The sequence below is a fragment of the Taeniopygia guttata genome, chromosome 14, assembly GCF_048771995.1.
Source record: "Taeniopygia guttata chromosome 14, bTaeGut7.mat, whole genome shotgun sequence".
In the NCBI taxonomy this organism is placed as follows: Eukaryota; Metazoa; Chordata; class Aves; order Passeriformes; family Estrildidae; genus Taeniopygia; species Taeniopygia guttata.
The window spans coordinates 14,799,713-14,827,593 of record NC_133039.1 but is presented as its reverse complement, the minus strand read 5'-3'; the positions used below and the strand labels follow the sequence as shown (position 1 = coordinate 14,827,593).

The following is a 27,881-nucleotide window of genomic DNA, read 5'->3' as shown; positions in this document are numbered from 1 at the left end:
GACAGCTTCTACATTTATTATTACAGTTTAACACAGGCTTGGACAGAGGAGAGGCAGCAGAAAACAACATGCAAAACAATTAAAAGTCCCCAGGGGCTGGAGGAAGACCCCCACAGCTCAGCTGCTGTACCTGCTCCCAGCAGTGTCTCTGGGGGCCCTTTCCCTGCAGCTGCTGCTCCAGAGTGGGACGGGGTCATGGCAGACACCAAACCTACACACACAGAGAGGAGAGGACTGGCCTGGGACTGTGCCTCCATGAGTCAGGTCTGTTATCTGACGAGTTCAGTGCACTTTCAATCTGGGAGGCATCTTAAATCTGTGTAGACAGGGAGGACAGGGATCCTTCAGGAAGAGGCAACGGCAGGAGATGAAGCTCAGCTATTTGGGCAGAGTTTTCCTGTGTCAGAGCTGGCAGTTCTTGGTGCCAACAGCTCTTCCCAATGCATCAGTTAAACAACAAACATGGCCTTCCTCCCACTGGCTTCACACCTCAGTCTTCAACAGCGCCTTCTCCTGCAGCCCTGCTGCAGCCAGACTCCAAGTTCAGCCAAGTGGACAAGTTCCAGGGACAAACTGGACCTGTCAGGTAGTTAGAGCTGGACACAGGTGCTTGGAGAAGGCCCCAAGGCAGGAGGAGCCTTGGCTGAGGCAGCTGGACAGCCCCACTCACTGGAGGGAGACCTCCCAACCCTGCCCTGCTCAGCCCCACCACCCTGGGACCAGCACAGAGCAGGAGGGGGTGCTGACTTCACTCTGCTCCCTAAGAGCTGCCCTCATTCCCCAGTACCTACAAAGCTGAGGACCCACGGGGACAGGCTTTTAGGGCACAGGTCAAACTCATCCTGCACAAGGAAAGTCCTGGGGATCTTGTTCCCTCAGTTCATCCGTGTCCCTGTTCCATGGCAGGACTCCATGTCACTGTCCCTGTCCTTTTGCTCTGGTGAGGCTGCACAGGGAGCTCAGACACAGCACAACTCTGAGGAGCTGGGTGGCCAAGGGACAGCTCACAGGGGGTGTCCAGCCTGGTACAAACTGGTTTCCAGATACCCTCCCAGCAGAAAAGCTCCTCTGCAAGCTCTCAGGGGGACAAGGAAGATCTCAAGACCTGCCAGAGCTCAGTGCTAGGACTCCACAGCCTCTGCTGTGCACAAGAGAGAAGTAAATACGCCCCTAAACAGTCCTTCCTGAGCCCCAGATCCACAAATCCTTCCCAGCCTCCCTCTCTGCCTTCCATTCCTGGGCTGCCCCAGTGCTGCTGCCTCACATCAGTGCCCATGGAGGGACAGTCTGGTGTCAGGCTGGGTCAGGGCCATGCAGCCCCAGAGAACCAGAGCAGGCCTGAAGGAGCTGCTTCCCACTCCCAGCAGCTACTGGAATCCAGCCCAGGAAGCAGAGCCTGAGGAATTGTGCATTTAGCAGCATTTGGAGAATCTTCCTTCCACGGACTCGCTCGGCACATCTGAAACTGGGTGAGCTTCTGCCAGTCCCAGCACACAGAACTCCCACCAAGGGAGAGAGAATTGTCCCATCCTGCATTCCTTGTCTTGGAATAAACTCCAAAATGAGAATTTGCTCCCTTCTCCTACAGCAGCCCAATTCTTTAAGAGCCTTTGGTGAAAAGCCTTCTAGAAATGCAGGTAAATTGTCAAGCCCATCACCTTGTGACCAGCACCTCTCCCAGCAGCAAGGAAAACACATTCTCCTGCTCCAGGCAGGGATGAGAACACCCAGGAATGGGCCAAGAGCCCACGTTTTGCTACAATTAATCAGCTTGAACTACTTGGGATTTAAGATGCTGCAGCAAACAGAGCAACAATACCAACTAATTACTAGAGCAAAGAGAGAAAAAAAGGAAAGCTCCCCTTGGCAGGAGCTGAACCAGAGTTCCACACACAGCCCAGCTGCCAGGATCCCACAGACACAAGAGAAATCCCACAGAGGATCTGCAGCCAGCCCCAGCAGCTGCCATGAAATGGATGGAAGTGTGCTGTGTCCCAGCAGGGAGATAACTTCCCTTGGGATTGCTGCTCACTCGTAGATCCAGTGTGCAGCCGTGTCCTCCCAGCACGGCAGCTCCTCGGGGCGGAACCAGAGCGAGATCTCCTGCCGGGCACTGTCCACCGAGTCACTGCCATGGATCACGTTCCTGTGGCAAGGAGAGAGGGAGAAAGGTGGGAGAGGGATGCTGCAGCCTGCAAAATTCCCCCTTGACCAACTTCATTAAAGCGATGGAGCCAGTCCTGTCCCACAACATCCCCTCCTATCCCACACCATTCATCCTTCCAGCAGTGCCAGTTCCCAGCACTCGCCCTCCTATGCTGAGGAACCTTTTGTTTGCTACAGGAGGAGCTGCAAGTGGCTGCAGCTCTGGGATGTACATTTTTAATGTCAGTGATTCCATCTGTGCCTTCAGATTTTCCCCCTTCCATCAAAGCATCAGGCACCAGGAAACAGATCCAGACCAGGATGGTTCAGTAAGAGCTGTGTCTACCACAAGCCAAGCTGGGGCCACCCAAGGTCACCACCCATGGATATTCACCTGCTCCCATGAAAGGACTGAGTGGGAGCTCCCCTTCCCCTTCACAGCCTGACAGTCCCAATTACCAGAGGAAAACAGGCAAAGCCCTCCTGCTTTCAACAGGGGACTCAGGAGGAAGGAAAGACACAACATAGGCTTTTCTTCCTATTAAAGCCAACCCTGGGAAGCAGAGCTCAGCTCTGGTCTGAGCACAAAAGGGAGAACTTCTGCTCTGGGAATGCAGATTCATGTGGCTCAGGAAGGCCTGGTACAGGAATGCTTGGACAGGATGCCCTGAAACACTGAGGAAGAAGTCAAAGCTCTCACTTGCTGACTTCAACACAGAAGTCTCCTCGGATGGTGCCAGGCCTGGATTCAGCTGGATTGGTCTCCCCGATCATGGTGCGAACTGTCTTCACCACATCCAGGCCCTGCCAGACCTACAGGAGAGCAAAACCAGGATCAACTTCCACGGCTGCCCCAGCAGGTCACATCTGCCCTCTGAATTCCCCACCAGATCCACGCGGCTGACAGCAAAGGGGCTCTCCAAATTAGTCTTCCAAAGTTGATTTTGGAAAATAATCCAAATTGTCTGTGGATTTCTCCCCATCCCTGGAAGCGCTCAAGGCCAGGCTGGATGGGGCTTAGAGCAACCTTGGTCTAGTGGAAGGTGCCCTTGCCATGGCAGGGGTGGAACGAGACCTTTAAGGTCCCTTCCAACCCAAACTGTTCTGTGATTTAATTTACAACAGAAAACATCCCTGCAGTTCAGTACAGTTTCAAGAGACCCTCTGAGGGGAGGTATCACCTTACTTCCACTGTGCCACCAGGCACTGCTGCTCACACCTCGCACTTTGTCCCTGTTCCTGGCCCAGGGCCCCGGCCAGCACTCACCATGGCCACGATGGGCCCGGAGCTCATGTACTTCACCAGGCGGCTGTAGAAGGGACGGTCCCGCAGGGCGATGTAGTGTTCCTTCAGCAGCTCCTCCGAGGCCTGCACAGAGCACAGAGCTTAGTCTGCTCCCACACGGGGCATCTGGGCAAGGGCTGCACCTCAGGGATGCGGGAAACTGAGAGAATTAAGCTCTTGCACAGATGCTCAGTTCCAGGAGTGAAACAGCAGGAGCCTGACACAGAGAGGAGTTTCCAGCTGCCAGCTTACAGTGACAGCCCTGGAGTACAGCACAGCAAGGGCAGACATGCTCCCCACAGCTGGAATCGCCCCTCCCAGTGCCAACTCTCCTCTGAGCTGCGGGGATTTGCTGCTGGAATGACAGCAGCAGGTTGTAGGGGCCGGATGACAGGCAGAACCCCCAGCAATTACCAGCGCAGCCGAGGCTTGGGGGGCTGCAGGGGCTCCCCAACTGCAGGGCCCCCCAGCCTGGGTGGGCCCAGCCGCTCACCTGCAGCAGCTTCATCCCCACCAGCTGCAGCCCCTTCCTCTCGAAGCGCCGGATGATCTCCCCGACCAGGCGCCGCTGGACCCCGTCCGGTTTGATGGCCACGAAGGTTCGTTCATGGACCCCGCCGAAGGCTGCGGGGACAGGGCAGAGCTCTGAGGGGGGAAGGGGACGGCCGCGGGCCTTCAGGCGAGCGGGCACGGGGGGTCGCAGGGGGTCGCGGGCCCTCAGGCGGGGGAGCAGGGCGTGCCCGGGCTCCCGCAGGCAGCGCAGGGCGGGCCGGCCGCGGAGGGCGCGGGGGCCCGGCCCGGGCCTTCAGCCCTTCAGCCCTTCGGCCGCGGGGTCTCTCCGGGGAAGGGAGGGAGGTCCTGGCCCGCAGGCACAAGGGCCACAAGGGCAGTGGGGATCCCTCAGAGCCGGCCGGGGGTCCCGTCCCGCCCCGTACCGCTGTGGAAGAGGCCGGCGAAGAGCCCCAGCACCAGGCAGATCATGGCGGCTCTGTGAGGGGCCGTGCTGCCCCGCGCTGTCACCGCCCCCGCGGAGCATCGCGACACGGGGACACCGGGCGGCGTTCCCATGGCCACGGCGGGCCGGGCCGCACCGGGCCGGGGTGTGCCGGGCCGCGCCGGGCCGGGGTGTGCCGGGCCGCACCGGGCCGGGGTGTGCCGGGCCGCGCCGGGCCGGGGTGTGCCGGGCTCCACCGGGCCGGGGTGTGCCGGGCCGCGCCGGGCCGGGGTGTGCCGCCCTCGGAGCTGCCCTGCGCCGCCGGCCCGGCCGCAGCGTCCCGGGTGGTTATCAGACTGTTTTCCCTGCTCTGTCACTGCACACTGATCGTGGTTGCAGCAGTCCGGTTATGGGGCAGCTGCTGCGGTACCGAGCTCCAGCTGGGCAGGGAGCTCAGGAAGGGGAGCTCTGAGCTGCCCCGGGCAGAGCTGCAGCCCCGCCGGGCTGGGGAGCTGCTCCGTGCGGAGCACATGCTGCTGCTGCCTTCCTTCTGGGCCCTAAGGCCGGCTCTTAACGCCACCTCAGCCTCAGGGGCTCAGGAAGGGCATGGACTGCGCTCCAGGGCTCTATTCTCTGCTCTCAGGACCTCTTAGTTCAGCTCCCTCCAAAAGCAGCCCCTGGAAACACCAGCCCGTGAAATACCTGTGCCAGCTGCCCTGTGGAGGGCTGGCTTTGCTGCCAGAGCTGCTGGGGTGCCTCACGCAGTGCTGGGTCCGCTTCCATCCTGCTCCTCGTGTTCAGAGACGCTGTTCTGCTCCTTCTCCTCGGTTCAGCTCTTGGCTGGGACACGCGGGGGTCCGCTCCAAACAGCAGGGATCCAGCTGCTTTATCCAACATCGTTTTGAGTAAATTATTCCTGCGTTTGTACTAATAAACAATTAGTGGCTGTAGCCTGGAGGTCCACAGGAAAGCTGACCCCGTTCGCTCCACACAGCCGCGCTGCGCTGGTTGTTTCTGCGGTCGTGGAAAAGCCTTTGTGGGATAAACTCTGCCCGCTGTGGAGCCCTGGGCACTGCTCGGGAGGCGAGGGCGGTGCTGGGGATGTTCCCGGGGCTGCTCCCGGAGCCCCGGTGCCGGCAGAGGGAGCGCGGGCAGCGCGGAGCAGCTCCCAGCCCTCGGCAGCCCCGAAACAAGGCTGGAATTTTCAGGTGCACAAGCAGAGTTGTCAGCCCTCCCTCGTATTCTTAGGGACAGCCGGGCTATTTTGTTGGAACATCTCAAACAAATCCCATCTGGGTTATCAAGTGCAGGAAAACAGCCCTCACAGGTTGGGAAAGGTTGCAGAGGACTCTGAGGAAGGTGCCTAATAGATGGTGTCAGTTCTCGTTTAGCTGCTCACAGAGCCACTAATGAAGAGCTCATTCTCCATGTGCTGCCGGTGACAGCTGTGTGTGTCCTGATGTGCAGGACCATCGTAATTGAGACAATACAAAGCAACACTCAACTTTCAGAAGGCTTCAAACCCTGCTTTTATTTTAGTATGCATGATTTTTATACATCCTTACAAGACTCAAAAGTTTACACTTTACGCATTGGTCAGGAAAGACAAACAAAGTGCTAATTGGAATAGGCAGTTGCAGATTTCTCTTATTTATCCTTTCTTTCTTGGTTTCTGTGTCAATGACCTTGGTAGGAAATTCTTTCAGAGGTAAACATGGATCCTCTGATCAAACTTCTCTCTGGCTCACAGAAGTTACTGTAAAACCTCTTTCACACAGGAGTGTGGTGGTGGAACCCAGCTTCCTAACTCCAGCCAGATGGCTGATCTCAGTCTTCCTTCATAGAAGGCTAATTCAAAAATAGTGATGTTTCTGTCAATTTAAAAAGATTTATTCTAGGACCCTTTTCAATGTTCCTGCAGAGGTGTCAGTGATGAAGTCAGCAGCTCAGTCCCCAGCCCAGCCAGCACTCATGTGTGCTGCAGGCAGCCAGACTTCCACACAGGCAGCATCCCTCATTTCACACTTGTTTTATTTCTGTTGTTTCTCAATGCTGATGAAACGCCTCATTTGCTCATACCAGTGTTGTTCTGTCATTCTCCACAGGTCTCCTCAAAGATCCTGGTGCAGGCACTTGGGTGAAGGTTTTCATTTCCTTGGACTGTAAATGTTCTTTGGAGTCTCAGGCACTTCCCTGCAGCAGAACTTGGAGGAGAAACATGTCAAACACTCTCTGCTTGGGTGAGTCCTTCTCATCTTCTCTGACAATGCTGTGCTGTGGGGAGAAGTCTTTGACTTCCCTCTCTGGGATTCCCAGAAATGTGGATTACTGATTTCCAGGTGGCTTAGGAAATGGAGCTGGGCCTGATTCCTGGGCAGATTCTTCCTGAGCCAGTTTTTTAGGCAGTTTTAGGCAGGTGTGTATCTAGGGTGAGCACAGGAAGCTGCAGTAAGCAAGATTGAGACTACAGATCCTTCCTGCAGAGCTTTCACATGGGTGCTCAGCATTCCCATCCCAGATGTGTGCATGGAATGGTGCCACAGGCAGCAGCTGCACATCTGGAAGGGCTGAACAAATTTGCTGCCTTGTTTGGAAAGCCCAGTGATCACTTTTTGAACCCCTCACTGGGAGCCTGAAAGGCCAGGTACCTTCTGGCACCAGACACATTCTAATTTCAGTGGGAAGGTTCAGTGTGGAGGATCCCAGAGTGGCAGGGGAGGCTGGGAGGGGCTGTTCCCCTGCTCGCCCCCACTGCAGGAATTTCAGGCGGAGGCAGAACTCTATTTTTGCTCCTGCTGGATAGAACATTGCAGATCCTGTGGTTATGTAAGAGACTCCAGAGCATGTAGGTGCAGATAAGGTGGCCATCCAACACTGTGCAGTGCAGACAAAGGCTTTTTGTCTCCTTTCATCACACTCAGCAACTTCTGCAGTTGGCACTGCCTTCCTTCTCAGGCTCTTTTTGCACCTTTTTGCTTGTTTGGGGAGGATTTTCACATTTCAGTTCAGCTGTGGTTTTTCACCAGCATACCACTGGCACAGCCTGGAGTGTTGGTGCCTCTCACAGTGTGGGCTCTGCACAGGTGCAGACCTGTCTACTTTCATCCTGGGCTACTGATCCTGCTGGAAATATTTCACCTTTCAGGATAAAGAGGGGTTGGTAGAGCCAGAAGATTTCCTGAAGCACCTTTTGCTGGACACAGCAAAAAGAACCAGAGCTACACAAAGGGCTCCACAGCAAGGGAACATGGAACAGATGAGGATCCATTCCAAAGTGCCATTGCTCCACCCTGGAACAAAGAGAGGGGTGCTCTGAAAACTGGGAGTAGCTGAGCATAACAGAAGGTTTCCAGGGATATATCTCTAACCCCAGGACAGGTGATGTTTCCTCAGAGGGAGCAGCTCAAACCTTGCCTTTCCTTGCATTTGGCTTTTCCATTCTCATCGAGTCTATGAAAGATTTCCTGGAAAGAAACACTCAGGGTCCACAGCCCAGGGAAACACTTGCACTTTGAAGCAGAGGTTTATGTTAGTTCTCACTTCAGTGCAATGCTACAGCATTTTATTTGTACCTGTCTGGCCAGCCTGGGCTTCTTCTCTGAGAAATTCCAGTCCATCCAGTCCCATCCAAGGTCAGAGAAGGACAGGCTGGAATAGGCAGTGCCAGTGAGGAGCTGGGTGCTGATGCCCTGGAGGTGAGCCAGGAGGGCAGCAGGACACTGGCTGCTGTTCAGTGCCCTGGGAGATGTCCACGGCATGGAGCCCTTCTCGTGGGCTCTGAGTGTGTCACTGGTGGGCTGCTCCCAATCCTTCCTGTCCTGTAGGTGCACAGCAGAGGAGTCTCCTCTGTGCTGATGCTGAGATCACATCCAAAACTCCTGCACAGATGCAGCTGCAGTAGCTTGGTCTGTCCTGTTCTGTCTGGAGTATTTCATAGAATTCCAGGGTGGTTTGAGTTGGAAGAGACCTCAAAGCCCATCTCATTCTACCCCCTGCCATGGACAGGGGCAGCTCCCTCTGTCCCAGGCTGCTCCAAGCTGCATCCAGCCTGGCCTTGGGCACTGCCAGGGATCCAGGGGCAGCCACAGCTGCTCTGGGCACCCTGTGCCAGGGCTTCCCCAGGAAACAATTCCTTCCCAACATCCCACCTATCTTGGTCCTTTGGCAGTGGGAGCCATTCCCTGTGTCCTGCCCCTCCATCCCTTGTCCCCAGTCCCTCTCCAGCTCTCCTGGAGCCCCTTTAGGCCCTGGAAGGGGCTCTGAGCTTTCCCTGGAGCTTCTCCTCTCCAGGTGAGCACCCCCAGCTCTCCTAGCCTGGCCCCAGAGCAGAGGGGCTCCAGCCCTTGGAGCATCAGAGATGATTTCTCAGGGACAGCTCCTGTCTCACCACCTCCTCAGCTCCTCACCTAAACCTGTGAGGATAAATGTTTTTGTATAAAAACCCAGCTGTGGCCTATGGAGTTCCGCCAGCAGAGGCAGCCAGTGGGTCTCACCATGGTTTGGTGGTCTCTCACTCACAGGGGAGCTGCTGCCACACCTTTATTTCCAGCTGCAGGTCAGATCAGAGGTGGCAGATGTGGGACTAAGCCTGGCCGTTCCCTCTTTGCAGACAGCAAATGTGAGTGTGTTTGGGGCTCCTGCATGAGCCCCGTGCCCAGGGCAGGGCTCAGCAGCCCCTGAGCCTGGCAATGCAGAGCCCCAGCTCCCAAGCAGCTTCCTCTGCCTCACAAGGAGATACTGGAGGTAAAACAGAGTCCTTGAAGCTTTCTGCCACTTGGGTTGTGCTGATGGCAAAATCCCACATGTGTGAGTTCCGTGAAGGAATGCTTTGCCAGGGAGGTGGTGGTTGCCTTAGATCAGGTTGCATCCACTTGCTTACACCTTCACCCTGGCTGGCAGTGGGATTGAGGAGGAGCTGCAAACTTTGAGGCAGTATTTGGAGCCTCTCGTTCAGAGGGGCCTGAACACAGCCTCCCCTCTCCAAATCCAGCACCACCTCACTCAGCTGTGAGAGGGGCTGTTGGTTCTCCCTCAGTTCCCTGCCTTGCAGAGCCTGTGTCCCCCAGCAGTGCTCCTTGTCATGCCACAGCAGTCACAAAGTAGGTCAAACACCATCTAAACCCTGGCTTGATATCCCTTGAACTAAATTCCTGCCCTGCCTGAATGTGCCCCAGAGGGTTAGGAGTCATGGTTTACGGGAAGCTAAGAAAGATGAGCAGCTTTGCAGCAGGTGGGTAAAGAGCTCTGGGCAGCGTAGCTCCCTGCCCCGCCATCCCAGCTCCCTGTCCCGCCATCCCGGCTCCCTCCTCTCCCATCCCGCTCCCTCCTCTCCCATCCTGGGCTCCCTCCTCTCCCATCCCGCTCCCTGCCCTCCCATCCCGCTCCCTCCTCTCCCACCCCGCTCCCTCCTCTCCCATCCCGCTCCCTGCCCTGCCGGGCCAGCCCGGGCTCATCTCGCCCAGGGAAGTGTCCATCCCATGTGTTTTCAGGGAATCATTAAGGTTGGAAAAGACCTCCAAGATCAAGTGCAACCTTTGACCAAACAGCACTGTGCCCGCTAAGCCATATCAGGAAGTAAAACCACTGTTTTTTTGGCCACTCCCAGGGCTGAAGAGAGTGAGACCCTCAGGCCATCCTGGCCCACCCGAACCTTGGTCGATGTTTCACCTCTCGCTTCTCTGGGTGCTGCAGCCATGGGGTAACACCACAGTGCTGTGTGTAGCAGCAATTTGGCCAGCACCTCTCTGACAAGGGCAACAACAAAACACCTGGACAAGTGAGTTATTTCCCTCACATCCCAAGCCCAGAGCTCTGGGAAACCTCAGTGAAAGTTACAGGAATGTTTGTCTGTGGCTGCCAGCCTGTCCTTGAGGCTGTCAGTGGAAGGGCCCAGATTATTTGTGTGTCTCAAGATCCTTTTGAGTCTCTGCAGATGAAAATCTGTTCTCATGGTGAATGCAGTGGTGACTCAGCACTAGGGAAGGAGGGAAGATGACCTTAGGAAAATCTTTTCACCTCTGTGCTCTGGAGATGTCCAGGAAAGGAAAGAAGATTGAGTGGGGAAAAAATATTAGCCCTTGGCAGAAAGAGGCTTTAGAAGAAGCCCAGAGTTTAATGCCAGGGTGATGCTTCAGGTTTTAGCTTTTATATTTTTCAGATTCTCTGCTGCTTTAGTGTGTGGGTCTGAGCTTCCTGTTAGCAGGTAGTAAGCTCTCTTCACAGTGCAGGGAGACAAAACAATTCCTGCTCTAGCTGGGGACCAAGGACAAATGATCCAAATCTCAGGCCCAAGAGCAGAAACAACATGGACTGAAGAGAGCCAAACAAGAAGGATGGGACTGCCTGGGCTAAAGCTGGAATTGGACAATTAACTCCAATATGCAAATGAAGCAGGACTTATAAAAGTGAGCGACCCTGTGACTGGTGGGGCATTTTGTGACCATTTTGGGTTCATCTTGGGTGTAGCCCTGGCTGGGTTCTTGTGCTGCCCAAGGTGGATCCATTGAGGCCTTTTAATAAATCCCTACTTTATTCTTTAGCTCTGTCTGGTCTCTGATCCAGGTCAGCCTTCACAAGACATCGAGGGGAGGGCTGCACACTCTGGGGTCTGGGCACACAGCAGCCCCAGGCCTTGCTCCCAGCTCTTTCTGCAGAAGACAGCTGGAGCTGCAGGAGTTCCCTTCCTGCCTTCTAGGGTCAGGGCTTGCAAGAGGAGAACAACAACCCAGGACTCTGGCAGGTGTGGAAGTGACAATTCCAGCAGTAGAACAGTCAGCCCTGCAGCAGCAGCAGCTACAGTAGAAACAACCCCTCCCTGCTACAGGTGAGCCCTCAAAGCCCTCTGTGGCCTGTTAAAGCTTGGAGGACAAGGGCAGGGAGGGCTGTCATGGGAATCTTCACTAAAAGCTCTGTGTTGATGGAGCAACCAAGCCCTGCCTGTGCCACCAGTTCCCCAGGGAAGCAAGCCTTGTCTCTGGGTGTGTGATTAAGCCAGAGCCTTGTTCCAGCAGTATTTGCTCACCCTCCTGTTGGCCCTCCCAGGCCTCTCCCTGCTGTGGTCTCCGTTCCCAGGACCTGCTCACATCACCTTGGATGATACCTTTGGCTGCCCACCCAGCCAGGGCAGCTCAGTGGTTGTTGGGGCAGCCACTGTCCCCCATGCTCTGTCCCTCAGCTCTGGGTTTGATGTCCCAGTGGCTGCTGCTGCAGTCTTACAGCCCCTCAGGCAGAAAACGGGTCACTCCAGAGCTGTGGGGGCTTTCCACAGGACACCAAGCTCTCCTCATGGTGTGCCCCACACCTTCCTTGCTCTTCTGCTCTCTGATCCTTCAGGGAGCTGTTTGAGCTCACCAAGTTCTCCCTCCCCGCCCATCCCTGAGCTTTCTGCTGTTCCTGACTGAGAATGGCAGGAGCAGGATTGGACTGGGATGCTCTGAACCTTCTGACAGCAGCTCAGCCAATGGATGAAGGCACATTTTTATCAGCACGTGCTTGTTTTTGTGAACATTAATCATATAAAACTACTGGATGAGGAACTCTGTCAGAACCTTTTTTTATATAATCTCATGTAGTCAAATACTCTCCCATCCTTTTCCTTGCCCTGGAGCCTTGGTCTCTGGCCCCAGCACAGCCTCTCTGGAAGATGAGTTTTTTCCCACTGGCAGAGGGCAGGGATGGATGGGCTATTGGGAAGGAATTGTTCCCTGGGAGGGTGGGGAGGCCCTGGCAGGGAGCTCAGAGAAGCTCTGGCTGCCCCTGGATCCCTGGCAGTGCCCAAGGCCAGGATGGATGGGGTTGGGAGTAACCTGGGATAGTGGGAGCTGTCCCTGCCCATGGCAGGGGTAGGATGAGAGGCACTTTAAGGTCCTTTCCAACCCAAACCATTCTAGGATTTTATGAAGTGCCCTTACTGCTCTCTCTGAACAGATAGCACACAACCGAGTGTGTGCAAATTCTGTTTCCAAGTGATAGATACTTGTTTGTTCTAAGCTTCATCTTCCCCATCCTGATATGTTTGGATGAAGGCTCAGTCATGGATTCTCACTGTAACAATGGGACTGAGTCCTGCAGGGAAGACTGGGATCTTCCAGAGCATCTGTGCTAACTGTTCCCTCCTCTTCTGTGCTCAAAGGCCTATGGAGAATGCAGCACAGAAGGTGACAAGTGACACCCTCTGGGCATCCCAGTGACATGAGATATCAGTGGTAAAGCCCACTGTGTTGGGGCACATCTCTAAGCCCAGCCCTGTTCTGGTTCTGTCCTAGTCCCCACAGAGGGACCGTGGCTGGTGCTGGTCACTCCTTTTATCTGCATGACCTGCCAGAGGACAGGCACTATAAACCCTACAGCCTCCCTCCCAGTGCACAGCCACAGGCATCAGCCTGGCTCCACTGAACATCACCCCAGCCAGGTTTCTGCTTCAGTGGGAAGCACAAGAGCCCTGCACAGGGCAGAGACAAGGGCATCTCTGCTGCCTTCACCTCCCCCAGCTCTGACACACAACTGCTGCACCCCAAACCTCCCCTCCACGCTGCTGCCCAGGCTATTTCTGACCAGCACCTGCAGCCTCCTGCCTTCAAGGGCCCCAAGAGGAACAACAGACAGCTTCTACATTTATTATTACAGTTTAACACAGGCTTGGACAGAGGAGAGGCAGCAGAAAACAACATGCAAAGCAATTAAAAGTCCCCAGGGGCTGGAGGAAGACCCCCACTGCTGTACCTGCTCCCAGCAGTGTCTCTGGGGGCCCTTTCCCTGCAGCTGCTGCCCCAGAGTGGGATGGGGTCATGGCAGACAGCAAACCTACACACACAGAGAGGAGAGGACTGGCCTGGGACTGTGCCTCCATGAGTCAGGTCTGTTATCTGACTGGAGTTCAGTACATTCCAACCAGGAGACTGCCTGAACATCCTGAGCTGGAAGGGAGCCATGAAGATGATCAACTCCTGTCATCAAGTCCAATTTCTTAAACATTGTCTGTGCCAGCAGGAAGAAGAGAGATCCTTTGGGAAGAGGTGCTGGCTTCCATAGCAAGTCAGGAGACGAAGCTCAGATATGCCACCACAAATTTCTTGCGTCAGAACTGGCACCTCTTAGAGCCAGCAGCTCTTCTAACTGCCTGTGATGGATGTCAGGGCCAAAGATTTCCACAGCACTGGAGAAATCTTTGCCAACAGATGGATGTCCCCAGAAGGAAGAGGTGCATCACGCTTGACTGCCCTTGCAACAACACAGTGAACCCCCACCCACGTGCTGTGCAGAGCCATTATGTCCTCCTGCACCTCTTCCTCTGGCAGGCCTCCGCATCCGAGCCGCACGAGCTGTCCGAGTCGCTCCCCGAGGACGAGGAGGAGGAAGGCTTCGACGTGCTATAGTTCATGCTCAGGACCCAGCCCAGTTTGTTGTGCAGCACCTGCTTGAGTCCCGGGGGCAGGGGCAGCACCTCCAGCGTGTCCACGTAGTCGGGCAGGAGCTGGCGCAGGCGGAAGCAGCACAGGTACTGCAGGGACGTGCGGCTGGCGCAGGACCGGATCACCTTCATGCTGCTCTTGGCCGCCGTCGAGCACACCATGGGGTAAAACTTCTTGTTCTGCAGCTTTGTGGCTGCCACCCCTGCCAGGGCACAGCACAGGGAGGGCACGTTAGTTTAGACAGAGGGATCTCCCCCCTCCCACCTACCCCAAACCCGTTAACTGCAAAGCTGTTGGGAAAAGCTTTCCAAAATCCCGATCTATATAACAACAAACGTGACCTTCCTCCCACTCACTTCACTCTTCTGCTTTCCCAGTGTGTTCTGCTGCAGCCAGACCCGAGTTCCTCCCACCCCATCCCTGGCTCTCACCTATGCACTTGCGGTTCTTGAAGAACGTGAGTGTCCCATGCCACGTGTCCAAATGCACCCCAATAATGGAGCCTTGGCCAAACCTCGAGGAGAAGTTTGTTTTGTCCCCCTTGTGATGCAGCAGTCCTGAAAATACACTCAAAAATGGCATTTTGTGGAAAACTTTCACTCCAGAAATTCATCCCAACTCCCATGCTGCTGGTACAGCCTTGCTCAGTGCCCAAAACATCCCTGCATTTCTGACCCCTGCCCTTCCATCCCAGAGTGGCTGGTGAAAAGGCTGAAGTGAGGTTGTACAACTCCAGAGCACAGGGAGCAGCACTGAAACCCCAAAGTGCTGATGTGACAGTAGTACCCTGGTGCCCTGGCAGGGTCCCACACCAGATCTAAGGGCTCTGCAAAATGTAGGCCAGGAGAGATGCCCCAAGGGCTGTGAGCTGCCAGCAGCTGCTCTGGTGTCTTAACAAAGGATTCTTAAGAAAGGCCTGGTGGCACCTCCAATGCCAGTGCTGCCCACCCAGCCACCCTGGCCGTGTTACCTGTGTAAGAGAGCCCCCAGCTGTCCTCGTCCTTGCCCAGCAGGCTGCAGAAGGTGTGGCGGTACTTGTCCAGGTTCACATCCGACGTCCCAATCCCCACCATCTGGGAGGCAAAGCAGGGAGGAAGAACACGAGCTCAGTGCCTTTTCAAGCAACAATACACAACCAAGATTCCACCTTCAGTTCTTCCCTCCTCTTCTTGGCTCAGCCCAAAACACCCAGAGGGGTTGGTGAAGCCAAGTCGGAGGTTTCAGGGTGGAGCTGAAGGCTCCAAGCTTTGATTTCCTTTCCTAAGTGAGGAGGCACAGCTAAAACACTGGAGGTCACTGTCCTGTTCACAGTCACAGAATGGTTTCAGTTGGAAGGGACTGTAAAGCTCATCTCATCCCATCTCTGCCATGGACAGGGACACCTTCCACTAGCCCAGGTGACTCCAAGCCCCATCCAGCCTGGCCTTGGGCACTGCCAGGGATCCAGGGGCAGCCACAGCTGCTCTGGGCACCCTGTGCCAGGGCCTGCCCACCCTCACAGGGAACAATTCCTTCCCAATATCCTGTCTATTCATGCCCTCTGCCTGTGGGAAGCCATTCTCCCTTCTCCAGATCCTTGTTCCCAGTCCCTCTCCAGCTCTCCTGGAGCCCCTTTAGGCCCTGGCAGGGACTCTGAGGCATCCCTGAGCTGAGCAGCCCCAGCTCTCCCAGCCTGACCCAGAGCAGAGGGGCTCCAGCCCTTGGGGATCTCCCTGGGCTCCCCTGGACTCTCTCCAGCAGCTCCAGGTCCTGCTGCTGTTGGCCCCAGGGCTGGAGCAGCTCTGCAGGTGGGGTCTCACCTGAGGGGGCAGAGGGGCAGAATCCCCCCCTGCTGCCCATGCTGAGGGCTCAGCCCAGCACAGGAGGGGTTCTGGGTGTTCACAGCCAGGGCATGTCCAGTTCTTATCCTCCAACACTCCATGTCCTTCTCCCAGGGCTGCTCTCGCTCCAATCTCTGCCCAGCCTGGATTGTTGCTTGGGATTGCCCTGACACAGGCACAGCACCAGTACTTGGGCCTTGTTCAACATTTTTCCCATGGCCCCACCTCTCCAGCCTGTCCAGGTCTCTCTGGATGCCCCATCCCACCCCTCCAGGGTGTCAACTCCCCACACAGCTGGGTGTCAGCTCCAGTCTTGCTAAGATGCCCTGATCCCACTGCCCATGTCCCCAGCAGAGATCTGAAACAATACTGGTCCCAGTGCCAGCCCCTGAGCAATGTCACTTGTCACTGATCTCTGCTGACTCCCAACTCTTTGCATGTGATCATCCAGACAATTCCATATCCACCAAGAGGTGCCTCTGTCAAATCCATGTCTCTCCAGGTTAGAGACAAGGATGCCATGCAAGGCAGCAACAAATGCTTTGCACAAGTTCAGGTAGCTGAGATCAGCTGCTCTTCCCTCCTCCACCAGCACTGCAACCCCGTCACAGAAGGCCACCAAATCCCTTAGTGAAGCCATGATGGATGTCATCTATCACAGCCACTTTTTCCGTGAGCCTCTGCATAGTTTCCAAAAGGATCTGTTCCAGGTCCAGAGGTGAGATTGGTCAGCCTGTACTTCCCCAGATGTTCCTTAATTCCCTTTCTAAAAATGGAGCTTATGTTTCCTCTTTTCCAGTCACTGGGAACTTCACCAGACTGCACAGCTTCTCCAATATGATGGATAGTGGCTGAGGCACTTCATCCACCAGTTCCCTCAGATCCCAGGGATACATCTCATCAGCTTCCCATGGCTTTGTGCACTTCCAGACAGCCTCAAACCTCATCTGCCATGGTGGAACCTCATCCTGCCACCCCTGTCCACAATGCTGGGCATTTCTGTGTGCCCCACACGTACCATGTCAGTGCCATACACCGGGGAGGTCATCTTGATCTCCCAGAAGTGCTGTCCCTCTGCCAGCTCCTTGTTGCCGCGGATGGCGGCCGTGCCACAGCTGTACTCCATGTGGAAGTTCACCTTGCGGTTGTCACACGTCAGCAGCGTGGCCGTTGACTTGTTCAGGTCATCCCACACCCAGTCAAAATCTGGTGAGGACACAGAGGTGACAAGGATGGGCAAAGACCCTCAGGGAACAAGCCCCAAGCCAAAGCACATGCAGATGTTTGTTCTGAAGGCCTGTCAGTGGGTTTGTTTCTATTTCTCTTATTGTTTAAGAGGATAAATCTTAAGCTGTGCACATCAGAGAACTGCTTGAGGCCTGAACTACTCTGCAGTGTCCCACCAGGGATGGACCAGTGCTCCAAAGCTGTCAGCATTCACCAGGCCAAATTTTGGCAGAGCCTCCCTTCTCCCCACACTCCTCACAGGATCAAGGGGTGGCTCTGCCATGCCACAGGCTCTCCCCCCACCCAAGCCCACCCTGTGCTCTGAGCCAGGCACCCTGCCAGCCCCTGCAGGGATCAGGAGGGCCCTAAGCACCAGCTCTGCCTCACTGGGGCCTAAGCTGGATCGGGAAGCAGGTCCCAGGGGTGAGCGCTGACGCCGTAACAGCATCAGCCCTGAGCCTGGAAACACGACAGCAGGCACGGGCTGGTAATCCTCCTACAGCCCCGGGATGTAAACACAGGAATGCCGGGACACAGCAGGACACTGCAGGGCTCCCCCCACGCCAAGAGCCCCTTACACTCGTCCTCCTCGCCGCAGCGGCAGTCACGGACACGGTGCAGGGCGTGCAGGCTGGAGCAGTAGGGAGCTTCACTCTGGTTCTCACAGTTGCAGTAGGACTCTCCAGTCACAGGGATGGCACTTGGGATGGAGGGAGACAGGGAGGAGAACTCCGGCTCCGAATCCGAGTCGCTGTGCTGCTGGGGAGAACAGCAACGCTCACTGCTGGGCTGGCAGAGCTTTGGGGGGCTCTGCTGGGCCATCCCCAGGCTCCTGCCACACAGGGAGGCTGTGCCCATGGAATTGCCCTGCTCTGGGACATGGACAGGGCCTGCTGAGCTGCAGGGACCTCTCAGCACTCTGCAGTGCAGGTATGATCTGTGTGCCTGCCTGGGACACGAAGCTGTCACAGCAGGGTGACAGCCCAAGTCTGGAACACACACATTCTGAAGGAAATTCTGTGCTAAAGCTTTGGCTTTCACCAGGCAGGTTCCAGCCATCAGCAGAGCCAAGCACTGCTCTGGAGAGGCCGTGAAGAGGCTGAGAGGCACAGGAGAAAAAAGGAGAGGAGGCAGAACAAAGGGACAGTTGAGCAGCACGGCTGCAGCTCCTCAGGCCAGCACTGCAGACAGGCCCACAGGGAACCCAGAGCAGGATTAAAGGGCTTTTGTTTACTTTCATGAACACTAAAACCTGATTTACTGTTCCCCAGTGCCAAGAGACCAAAGCGATCCTGGACTGGACATGGTGAGAGTCACAGCCCAGTTTCACTCCGGCGTTATGGTGTTGCCTAAGGGATTCTTTTATCACCGGTTGCAGAGTTACTCTAGGTTTACGTGCTGCTCAGCTGTACCTGCTTGTTATTCACCACCATGGTCAGGGCTATTTAATGACAAAAATCCTTTAAACTCATGTTCTTGCAGCTGTGTAAGACAGGGAATTAAAACCACTTGGGCTTACATATGTACTGCCCAGGACTCCTTCTCTGGCCTGCTGACCCAAGAGCTTGGGCTCTGTCTTCCCTAACTTCTGACTTTCCCAAGTACTGCCACTTAGAAATCCTGTCATTCCCCTGACTGCAGGGACAGAAAACTGCTCATTTTCTGGGAGCACAGTGCCTGGGTTTGGACACTGTGCTCTGGCAGAGCCTCCTGGCTTCAGCGTGGCTCTGAAGCTCCTGGAGCAGCTCCTTGTGCCCCCATCACTGCACAGGGACCTCAATACACACACTCAGGAACTGGGGAAATAGGAAAGTATGGCAGAGGCAAATCAGTCATTCCTTGCACTGTTTTACTCCTGCTCTCCCCTGCTGTGTTCCCATCTCCAGCACACCTGGACCAGGTTCAGAAGTGAGGTTCACATCGCAGAGCAGGAAATGTCAGGATATTTCAGTCTAAAAACACTGCCCTGCAATCTTTACCACCATCTCCAAGCCCCTCACAGCCCAGGAGGGAGCACAGCCAGGCAGATTAGGGAATTGATCCACTTCAAACACTTATCTAGAGCTCTACTTAGAAAAAAAATTATAAAAACACTGTATGTACTTTACGTATGACACACCCATTCTATACTTGCAAAAGCATTTTGTTTAGTATCAATATTGACCATTACTAAATCCTTCCTGCTTTTGGCCAGCTCAGACGTGGTATGAGGGACAGGAAAGCCCCCCTGTGGCACCCACAGCCCCTGAGCCCAGCCTACCTGGCCGTCGGAGTCGTAGCCCCAGCCCCGCGCGCCGGCCCAGCCGTCGGCCTCGCGCCGGACCCCGCTCAGGACGAAGCGCCAGGCCCGGCTGCTGCGCGGGCGCCGCGCCATGCTGCCCCCACGCAGGTAGGCTGGGGAAGGAACACCAAATTACACTTTTGTTACACTCCTGCCACCTCCCCTGGCCACTCCCCGACTCACCAAACACCCCAGGGGTTTGGGAGCCCAGGGCTTCCCTCTGGCTGCCCTGGCAAGGGTCAGAAACCCCCCTGGACAGAGCCCCCAGAGACACTGTCTGTGATCTCTGTCCATGGAGAGGAGTTTTCAATCTTACAGGATGAATTACAACCTCTGAGTGTTTGATATCAGTAATAATCAAGTGTGGCACGGGTGCAAAAGTAAAATTTTAGATTTCTAGATTAGGGGTTCAGAGGGGACAAGATGGAGGAAATTGGGTGTGCCTTGTCCTTTTCCTCCTTCTTCATGCCCTCCATGTTTCACTGTGGTGTTGGCATTTTTCTGTTGGTTCAGGCTGGGGACACACTGTCCAACGTAGGTGACAGATATTGGCACGTTATTGTAAATCCAGCACAGGTAGTTTGTGGTATTTAATGTTTGTACCATCCCACTGAGGGCAGAGCCCCACACGCTGCCCTGCAGGACAGAGCTGCGGCAGGGCAGCAGAACATGTTAGAGATAAACAGAATAAACAACCTTGAAACAGCACAGACCAATTATGGCTTCTGCTTTGGCAGCGGGGCTGACAGACAGAGACTTTCTACAATCTCAGAATCACCAATACCACAGACTCCGACACAGGGGGATCAGCACATGCATGAAGAGCCTCTGCACACTTCAACCTCTTTCCCCACCCAGTGTCACCTTCCCCCTGAGGCAGCTGTGCAGCTGGCACGAGGAACGCTCCCAATATCCAGCTCTGGTGGCAGCAGTGGCTCCTCTGCAGGAACTGGGTCCAGCAGCCACCTCTGACCTGGCCTGGGGAGCTTCAGGGCTGTCAGAATCACAGAGTCCTTTGGGCTGGAAGGACCTTCAAGCTCCTCTTGATCCATCCCCTTCCACGAGACCAGGCTGCTCCAAGACACAGCCTCGCTGGTGCCCAGTGACCCCCAGCAGCTGGCCTGGCTCTGGCCACCTGCGCTGCCCTGGCCTTGTCTCCAGGGAACGCTGTCTACCTGCAACTGCTCCCTGATGGAAAACTTTGCTCTCAGTGCGTGGAGAGGAAGAGAAACCACTTTCCTGCTCACTGGAAGGAAACCTGTCCCAACTTGCCTCAAGGACAACAAGCAGAAGGGAAGTGATGCCTCAGGTTTTAGCTTTTATATTTTTCAGATTCTCTGCTGCTTTAGTGTGTGGGTCTGGGCTTCCTGTTAGGGGTGGTGAGCTCTCCTCACAGAGCAGAGAGACAAAACAATTCCTGCTCTAGCTGGGGACCAAGGACAAATGAGCCAAATCTCAGGCTCAAGAGCATAAACAACATGGACTGAAGAGAGAAAAACAAGGAGAATGAGACTTCATAAGCTAAAGCTGTAATTGGACAATTAACTCCAATCTGCAAATGGACCACAACTTATAAAAGTGAGAGACCCTTATAAAACCTGTAAAAGTGACAGGCCATGCATTTTGTGACCATTTTGGCTTATCTTGGGTGGCCAAGAGCCCAAGGGGCTCTTGTGCTGTCCGAGGTGGATCCATAGAGGCCTTTTAATAAATCCCTCCTTTATTCTTTAGCTCTGTCTAGTCTCTGATCCAGCCTTCCCAGGGCACCACCAGCAGCTGCCTGTCTTCCAGGCCAGCAGGGATATTGTTCAGAGAGATTTCCCAAGGCTCCTTCCCTGGGCACAGCTCCCACACAGGAGCACTGCACTGGATGTGACAGGGAAACCTCAGCTTCCAATCTCATCTACCTGAGGTTTATCTCTGCAGGATTCAACTCCCCACCAAGAGGCACCATCAGGGTTGTAACCCTTGAACTCTCTCCCTCAGCTCAGCCCTGAGGCAGAGCCTGCCATAAAGCACCAGGCCCTGTTCTGCCTGTGCCCCCGTCCCCAGGGGCAGAGCAGCTCCTGGAAAAGCAGGACAGGCCAAGCCACAGCCAGCTGTGCAGCTGCCCATGGATGCTCTGAAGGGCTCTGGAAATCCCACCTGCTGAAACCACAGGGATTGCACAGCACCTAAAACCACGTCAGAAAACTCCAGCTTTGCTGAGTACCCACGGCAGCCCAGCAGAGCTGCCCTGCTCCCCCAGGCCCTCGCTAAGGCTGGGCTTTAGAGCCAGCACAGAGATCCCAGCACCGATGGCAGAGTCAGTCACGGAATCAGTATGGCTGGAAAAGACCTCTTGGATCAACAAGTCCATTCCCCCAGCACTGCCGAGCCACCACTAACCCATGTCCCCTGGTGCCACATCCACATGTCTTATAAATCCCTTCAGGGGTGGTGACCCCATCACTACCCTGGGCAGCTGTGCCAGTGCCTGACCACCCTTTCCATGAAGGAATATTCCCAATACCCAGTGTAAATCACCTGTGGCACTGTTGGGGACATTTCCCCTTGTGCTGTCCCTGTCCCTGTGAGCAGAGCCCGACCCTGCCGGCTGTCCCCTCCTGTCAGGAGTTGTGCAGAGCCACAAGGTCCCCCCCGAGCCTCCTTTTCTCCGGGCTGAGCCCCTTCCCAGCCCCTTCCTCAGCTCCGTTGCCTGCCCGGGACACGCTCCAGCCCCTCAATGTCCTCCTTGAGCAGAACTGCCCGTGGGACGGGAGCGGTGCGGGCAGAGGGGACGGCCCCGTTCCGCTCCTGCTGCCGCAGCAGCCGCTTACCCCTGAGCGGCCCTGGGCCCGCTGAGACCCTCCCAGGGCCCGAGGGCGGGCACCGGAGCCCCGGCAGCTGAGGCGCGCCGGACAGGGCCGGGCCAGGCCAGGCCAGGCCGCGGCGCTTGGGCCGCACAGCCCCGGCCCGCCCTCAGCCGATGTCCAACCCCCGCTCCGAGCTCCGGCCCTTCCCCCGGGTCCCGGCCCACCTGCCCTGCCCGGCGCGGTCCGGTCCGGTCCGGTCCGGTCCGGTCCGGTCTGGCCCGGTCCGGCGCTGCCCCGGCCCGGCCCGCGGCGCCCTGACCTACTTTCCTCTCCCGGGACATAAACAATCGGCTCCGGCTCCGCCCCCTGGCGCCCATTGGCTGCGGCCGCGCCGCGCCCCTTCGCCGTTGGCTGAGCGCTCTGTCACTCACAGGCGGAGGGGGACAAAGGGGGCGGGGCCTGAGAGAGCCCGGCACTATTGGCTGCCCCGTGTGCCAATCGCCAGAGAGCGGCGCCATTGGGCGGCCGCTCCCGAAGGGGAAGCACTAAGTCCATTGGCTGATGCGAAGGGAGTGCGAGAAGTGGATTGGCTGCGAAGCCTGGAGGGCGGGTTCTCCGGTGAAGATGCCGCTTGCGATTGGACACAGCGCCTGTCAGTCTGAGGGGGCGGGCCGTGGGCCGGCGGAAGGCGGAAGTGGGTGAAGCGGGGAGGCAACATGGAGGAGACGGCCGGGGGTGAGCGGCGGGGCGGCCGCGGCCTGGGGGAACGGTGATGCGGGTCTCGGCCTCGCGGGGAACGGTGATGCGGGTCTCGGCCTCACAGGGAGCGTCCGAACCGGGATGGCCGAGCCTGGCGGGCGGTCAGCATCCGGTTCCGCGGAGTTCCGAGGTGCTCGAGCCGAGCCGCTGTCGCGGTGTTGGGCCCGACTCCTGGTGAGGAGCGCTCCGGGCCGGGCCGGGCTCCCACAGGCGGCGGGCACCGCTTGTCGGGAGGTGCCGCTGAGCCTTACCAGAGGCCCCGCCCGGCTCCCGCGGCACACAGCGCCGAGTAACCGGGCGGTATCCCCGTCCGCCCCTCCCCGGGCCCTGCTCCCCCCTCCCCATTGTGGGGCCCGTGGCCTTTACCGTCGGCGGAGGTGCGGATGAGCTCTGCCATGGTGCGTGCGGGCTCCATGCCGCCGGTGCCGCTGTGCTGCCGGGCCCTTCAGTCCGTGCCCGTCGTGTCGGGCGCCCGGAGCGCGGCCCCGGCTGTGTGCCCCGGGCTGGGGACTCCGGTACCGAGCGCTCGCTGCTCCGGGGAGCTGAGCCCAGAGCAGAGCCGGGAGTGCAGGGAGGCTGGAGAGGAGCGTGGCGCTGGCAGGAAGCGACTGGAGGAAGGAAACGCCAAGGGCCTGAGCTCACCATCAGCCTCGGGCCATGGCCGGGCTGAGCCTCACGAGCCCCGTGCGTGTTTATTGCTCTGCTGCCCAATTTCCACTGAGGTCATCGGGACCAGCCTTTGCTCCCCACACACGGTGTTTATTGCCATTGCTCTCGTTGTCCCTGTTCTGATGACAAAAAGCCTGTGGCATGTCCACTGCTTCTTTCCCATTGCCTTACACTGAGGGCAGAGCTCACCGGGGCTGCAGCTCCTCCCGAGGGACAGCTCCAATCTCTGCTCTGTGACAGGGACAGGAATGGCTGGAGCTGTGCCAGGGCAGGTTTAGGTTGAATATCAAGGAAAGGTTCTTCCCCCACAGGTGCTGGCACTGCCCAGGCTGCCCAGGGAATTGGCACGGCCCCGAGGCTGCCAGAGCTCCAGGAGCGCTTGGACAGTGATCTCAGGGATGCCCTGGGTGGGATTGTTGGGGGGTCTGTGCAGGGCCTGGAGCTGCCCTGGATGATCCCTGTGGCTCCCTTCCCGCTCAGGCTGTTCCCTGGTTGTGTGGTACACTTGCAGAGAGAGCCAACCTGGCCGGGGTGCGGCACATCCTGCTGGTGCTGTCGGGGAAGGGCGGCGTTGGGAAGAGCACGCTCTGCACCGAGCTGGCCCTGGCGCTGCGGCACGCCGGCAAGAGGGTGAGTGAGGCTTTGGGCTGCTGAGCTCTGCCTTGTCCCTCCCTGCCTGCAGCTGGGCTGGAGTTTGCCCATCCTTTCCCTGTGGGTGTCCTTGGTGGGCAGCGTGTGCATTCTCTGTGAAAATGCAATTTGTGATCCAGTTCAGGTCCTGCAGTTCGTTTCTCTTTTATCTATTTTATTACATCACCCAATATTTATTGTTGAAATTGGCACTGGGACATGACTTTGCTGCTTTGTGGTGCCACCCTCACTCCCTCTCTGGGGTGAAGTAGGTCAGCTCAAGGACTCTTAAAATGGGGATAAAAAGGAGATGTGTGGGCAGGAGACAGACTGAATTCCCTGAGGATCTTTTTAAAGGCTCTGTGCAGCCCATGCCACTTGGGTTCTGGCATGAAACACTCAGAAAGACCCAGGGGATGCTCCCTGGGGAGCAGGAGGTCAGGAGGGACATGAAATTCAGAGCATTTGTGCTCCAAACGTGGCTGTTGTGGGAGTGAGTGCTGTGGGCAGCCCAAATTTGGGCAGTTGGGGCTCCTGAGCCCGCCCTGGGCGTGTCTGAAGGGCTGTGGCTGTCCCAGGTGGGGATCCTGGACGTGGACCTGTGCGGGCCCAGCATCCCGCGCATGCTGCGGGCGCAGGACAGCGCCGTGCACCAGTGTGACAGCGGCTGGGTCCCCGTCTTCGTGGGCCAGGACATCGCCCTCATGTCCATCGGCTTCCTGCTGGAGCGGCCGGACGACGCCGTGGTGTGGAGGGGCCCCAAGAAGAACGGTAACACCGGGGGCTGCTGCTGGAGGAGCTCCTGTGGGCCCTCCTGGAGAGGCTGTTCCTTGGGGAACCAGGCTCCTGTTCCACCAGGGTGGGCTGAAATCGCTCAGATGGGGAGAGTGCAGCACGTGTTGTGCTGACAACAGCCTTGTCCCCTCTCCCTGTCCCACGGCTCAGCCACCTGCTGAAGCCCGTTGTGGTTTGGGTTGTTTTATCTGCCCCTTTTATCTCCGTAGCTTTGATCAAACAGTTTGTCACCGACGTGGCCTGGGGGGAGCTGGACTTCCTCATCGTGGACACGCCGCCGGGCACGTCTGACGAGCACATCTCCACCGTGGAGGCCCTGAGGCCCTACCAGCTGCTCGGGGCAGTCCTGGTCACAACACCTCAGGTGGGACACGGGGCTGCAGTTCCTGGCAGGAGGGGGGAAATGCACCCCAGGTTTGCACAGGGCTCTCCATGTTCTGCACTGTCGCCCTGATTCTTGAGTTTTCTAAAGCCTTCTGAGTTTACATTCTATTGGGAAACTTTCCCACACAGTTTCTGTAAATAACGTGTTGTTTCGCATTCCTTCATGGGGGTGGAGAGACTTGATGTACTAGTGCTTTGTCCAATGTCTTTGGAGAGGTGGCCCATTCACTCTCCAATCCACTATCACCTTTAGAATAGTATAAAAGTTGGAGTCAGAAAATAAACTCTCTCTTTTACCTTGCAAAGTGGCAAGTGGCTCGCGTTGTGCATTCTCGTGTCCTATAGCGACACTGCACATGTTCTCTGGAGCCACATCAGCGTGGCCAGAGGGGTCCCAGCTGCTGCTGTTCCCCCAGGCTGTGTCCGTGGGGGACGTGAGGCGGGAGCTGACCTTCTGTAGGAAGGCAGGACTGCAGATCCTCGGCATCGTGGAGAACATGAGCGGCTTCGTGTGCCCCCACTGCTTTGTGAGCTCTCCTCACCTTATTGTGGGTCCTCCTTGTGGTGGTGGGGTGGAGAATTGGGAAGTGCCATGAGGGTGGTGCTGTGAGCCAGGGAGAGGAGGCGCTGCCAGCCCAGCGTTGGGCTCTGCTGTCCTGAGGAGCGCTGGGAGAGGGTGGGGCACAGGGAATGCCTGGGGCTGCGGGGTGGAGAGGAGCTGGCCCTGCTCAGGGCCTGGCAGCTCCTGCCCTGTCACACAGGGCTCTGGCCTTCCTGACTCACTGCTCTTCTCCTTCAGGAATGCACAAACATCTTCTCCAAAGGGGGAGGCGAGGAGCTGGCCAAGCACGCCGGGGTGCCCTTCCTGGGTGAGTGGCCTCTGGAGCAGAGCTCTGCTCAGGGCTGGCCTCCTGCTGCTCTGGGGGGGCTGAGCACAGGGAAGGAGCATCACAGGAGCAGATGGGCTGGGCTGGGAGCCCCAGGCACCTGGGCAGAGCTGAGGCTTCTGCTTTGCTCCTCTGCCATCCAAACTCTTCACAGTGGGCCCCTGGCCCTGCTGGGGCAGAGATGGTGATGCCAGCAGCCTGCTCTGACTGCTGACATCATGGTGACAGTGTCAACAGGCCTGGAGCTCCATGAGAACCATGTTGGAATGTCTGGAGCCTTCTTGAGAAATGGGGGCTGAGGGCTGAACCCTGTCCCTGACAGGGCTGGGATCAGGTGGGAGAGCCCCTGTCATGAAGCACCAGGGTGGGGTGGGGTCTTGGAGCCAGAGGAAGTGGTTTCAGGTGAGAATTTTCTCCTGGGCAGCCCAGAGAGGGCAGTGGTGGCTCTCCCCTACCCCTTTCCCTGGAGTTGACTGTTGGCAGTGTGTTTTCTATCCCTGGCTGCAGACCTGGGCCCTGCAGGGAGCAAGCTCTCACTCTCCCTCCCCTGTCCCACAGGCTGCGTCCCCCTGGACCCCCAGCTCAGCCAGAGCTTGGAAGAAGGCAAAGACTTCATCCAAGAGTTTCCTAAGAGCTCTGCCTTCCCTGCCTTGACTCACATTGCCCAGCAGATCTTGGATACATCTCAGAGGAGCTCCTGAGGAGGGGAAAGGGATGCAGGAGCTGTTCAACTCGAGCTGGGGTGTGAGGTGGGGAGCACAGATTCCTGCTGCTGCTGGCAGTCCCAGAGGGAAGAAGCCACATCCCCTCAGACTCAAAGAGACTCTGGAGCTGCAGTGTCCACTGCTGTTCTTCCCTGAGCATTCCCACATGGCTCTGATCACCTGGATCATGGCTCCATGTGCTGCTGCCTTCTCCTGCTGTCCCTGCCTGATGGATCACACCGGGCTTGCTGCAGTGGCTGGGCCGTGCTGGGTGCTCCCCTGTGGAGCCAGGCCAGGTCCTGAGCTCAGCATTCTCGGCTGGCTGGTTCCTGATGGGCCGTGAGGGCACAGCAAAGCGTGGGCTGGGCTGAGGAAACACCTTCAGGAGCTGTCTGGAAGCTGCATCCCATCATGCTGGGAAGGAGCCCTCGGGCCTGCTGGGCTTCTGTGACTCAGGAATATTTTTCAAGGTTCCAGGCAGTAAAACCTTTTCTTAAAATGCAAGTCTGCAAAACTTCTGTTCCTCCATGGCTTCAGGCCTCGCTGTATCTCTGAGTGTTGGCCCTTCATGTACATCAAGGTGCTTCCTGCTTTTCCCTGGTTTCCTCGCTGGAATTCAGCTAAATCTCTCCTGTAACAGCATCAGGATCCAGCCTGTCCCTTGTCTTGCTGTGAGCCAGCCCTGGCAGCCCTTCATGGAGCTGTTCTCCAGCCCCAGCCTGGGGCTCCTCCGTGTCCCCTGGTGGTTCCTGCTTCTTTCACTTCCCCACCTCCTGTTCCCTGCACTTCTTCCCATGAGACCTGCCCTCCTCTTGCAGGCTTGAGTTAAGCTGGGGAAGCAATGAAGGTGGTGGCCTTGCATCTCATCTCCCTCCCTCCTGGCCTCTGAGCCCCTCCTGCCTGCCACCCTCTCTGCCTTTGGGACTCACCCTCACGGTGAGGCTTTGGGAAGGGAGGGAAATCCTGCATTTCCACTCAGGAGACTGGATTCCAGCAGGCAGGAGCAGGAGTAGCATCCAGCCCTGCTCCCGCTGCGCAAGGACCCACACCCGAGCAGGTTTCCCTTCATGCAATTTTCCAGGAAAATTTTGTCTGACCTTTGGACACTTATCTGGGTTTGGAGAGCTGGGCAGTAGCACTGGAATCTGTCAGGACT

General features: G+C 56.9%; 3 protein-coding genes across 7 annotated transcripts; 1 reads left to right on the top strand and 2 right to left on the bottom strand.

Moving 5' to 3' along the window:
• On the bottom strand, nt 1–4,526 carry NME3 (NME/NM23 nucleoside diphosphate kinase 3). Its single transcript, XM_030284958.4, has 5 exons — nt 4,366–4,526; nt 3,924–4,054; nt 3,413–3,514; nt 2,846–2,958; nt 1–2,146 (listed from the first exon to the last, which is right to left on the bottom strand). Exons 1-5 carry the CDS (start codon nt 4,496–4,498, stop codon nt 2,029–2,031), a joined length of 597 nt encoding a protein of 198 aa, XP_030140818.3. The 5' UTR covers nt 4,499–4,526; the 3' UTR covers nt 1–2,028.
• NUBP2 (NUBP iron-sulfur cluster assembly factor 2, cytosolic) lies at nt 3,892–27,229 on the top strand. Of its 3 annotated transcripts, XM_072935607.1 has the most exons (8): nt 3,898–4,029; nt 6,470–6,604; nt 23,837–23,955; nt 24,534–24,726; nt 24,960–25,114; nt 25,551–25,661; nt 25,934–26,003; nt 26,580–27,229. In XM_072935607.1, the coding sequence occupies exons 2-8, from the start codon at nt 6,583–6,585 to the stop codon at nt 26,720–26,722; spliced, it is 813 nt and encodes a 270-aa protein (XP_072791708.1). In that variant the 5' UTR covers nt 3,898–4,029; nt 6,470–6,582; the 3' UTR covers nt 26,723–27,229. The 3 variants fall into 3 exon arrangements, with proteins under 3 accessions (XP_072791709.1, XP_072791708.1, XP_002191812.4); XM_072935608.1 differs by lacking the exon at nt 24,534–24,726 and having other exon boundaries at nt 3,892–4,029; XM_002191776.7 differs by lacking the exons at nt 3,898–4,029; nt 6,470–6,604 and adding an exon at nt 22,514–22,632.
• Nucleotides 12,964–22,306, bottom strand: SPSB3 (splA/ryanodine receptor domain and SOCS box containing 3). Of its 3 annotated transcripts, none has more exons than XM_030284946.4 (7): nt 22,221–22,306; nt 19,082–19,215; nt 17,400–17,580; nt 16,613–16,800; nt 14,745–14,847; nt 14,206–14,331; nt 12,964–13,976 (listed from the first exon to the last, which is right to left on the bottom strand). In XM_030284946.4, exons 2-7 carry the CDS (start codon nt 19,193–19,195, stop codon nt 13,630–13,632), a joined length of 1,059 nt encoding a protein of 352 aa, XP_030140806.1. In that variant the 5' UTR covers nt 19,196–19,215; nt 22,221–22,306; the 3' UTR covers nt 12,964–13,629. The 3 variants fall into 3 exon arrangements, with proteins under 3 accessions (XP_030140806.1, XP_030140805.1, XP_002191784.1); XM_030284945.4 differs by lacking the exon at nt 22,221–22,306 and adding an exon at nt 22,122–22,173; XM_002191748.6 differs by lacking the exon at nt 22,221–22,306 and having other exon boundaries at nt 17,400–17,577.
• Nucleotides 27,230–27,881: the final 652 nt, after the last annotated feature.

Coding starts and splice junctions, on each gene's coding strand:
- NME3 (XM_030284958.4), bottom strand. CDS start 4,498: ATGGGAACGCCGCCCGGTGTCCCCGTGTCGCGATGCTCCGCGGGGGCG. Junction 2,959..3,412: donor CCGGGCCCATCGTGGCCATG/GTGAGTGCTGGC, acceptor GCTCTCCTGTAG/GTCTGGCAGGGCCTGGATGT. Junction 2,147..2,845: donor TTCTGTGTTGAAGTCAGCAA/GTGAGAGCTTTG, acceptor TCCTTGCCACAG/GAACGTGATCCATGGCAGTG.
- NUBP2 (XM_072935607.1), top strand. CDS start 6,583: ATGTCAAACACTCTCTGCTTGG. Junction 23,956..24,533: donor TGCGGCACGCCGGCAAGAGG/GTGAGTGAGGCT, acceptor TGGCTGTCCCAG/GTGGGGATCCTGGACGTGGA. Junction 24,727..24,959: donor GAGGGGCCCCAAGAAGAACG/GTAACACCGGGG, acceptor TTATCTCCGTAG/CTTTGATCAAACAGTTTGTC.
- SPSB3 (XM_030284946.4), bottom strand. CDS start 19,195: ATGGCGCGGCGCCCGCGCAGCAGCCGGGCCTGGCGCTTCGTCCTGAGC. Junction 17,581..19,081: donor GCTACGACTCCGACGGCCAG/GTAGGCTGGGCT, acceptor TGTTCTCCCCAG/CAGCACAGCGACTCGGATTC. Junction 13,977..14,205: donor CAAGAACCGCAAGTGCATAG/GTGAGAGCCAGG, acceptor GTGCCCTGGCAG/GGGTGGCAGCCACAAAGCTG.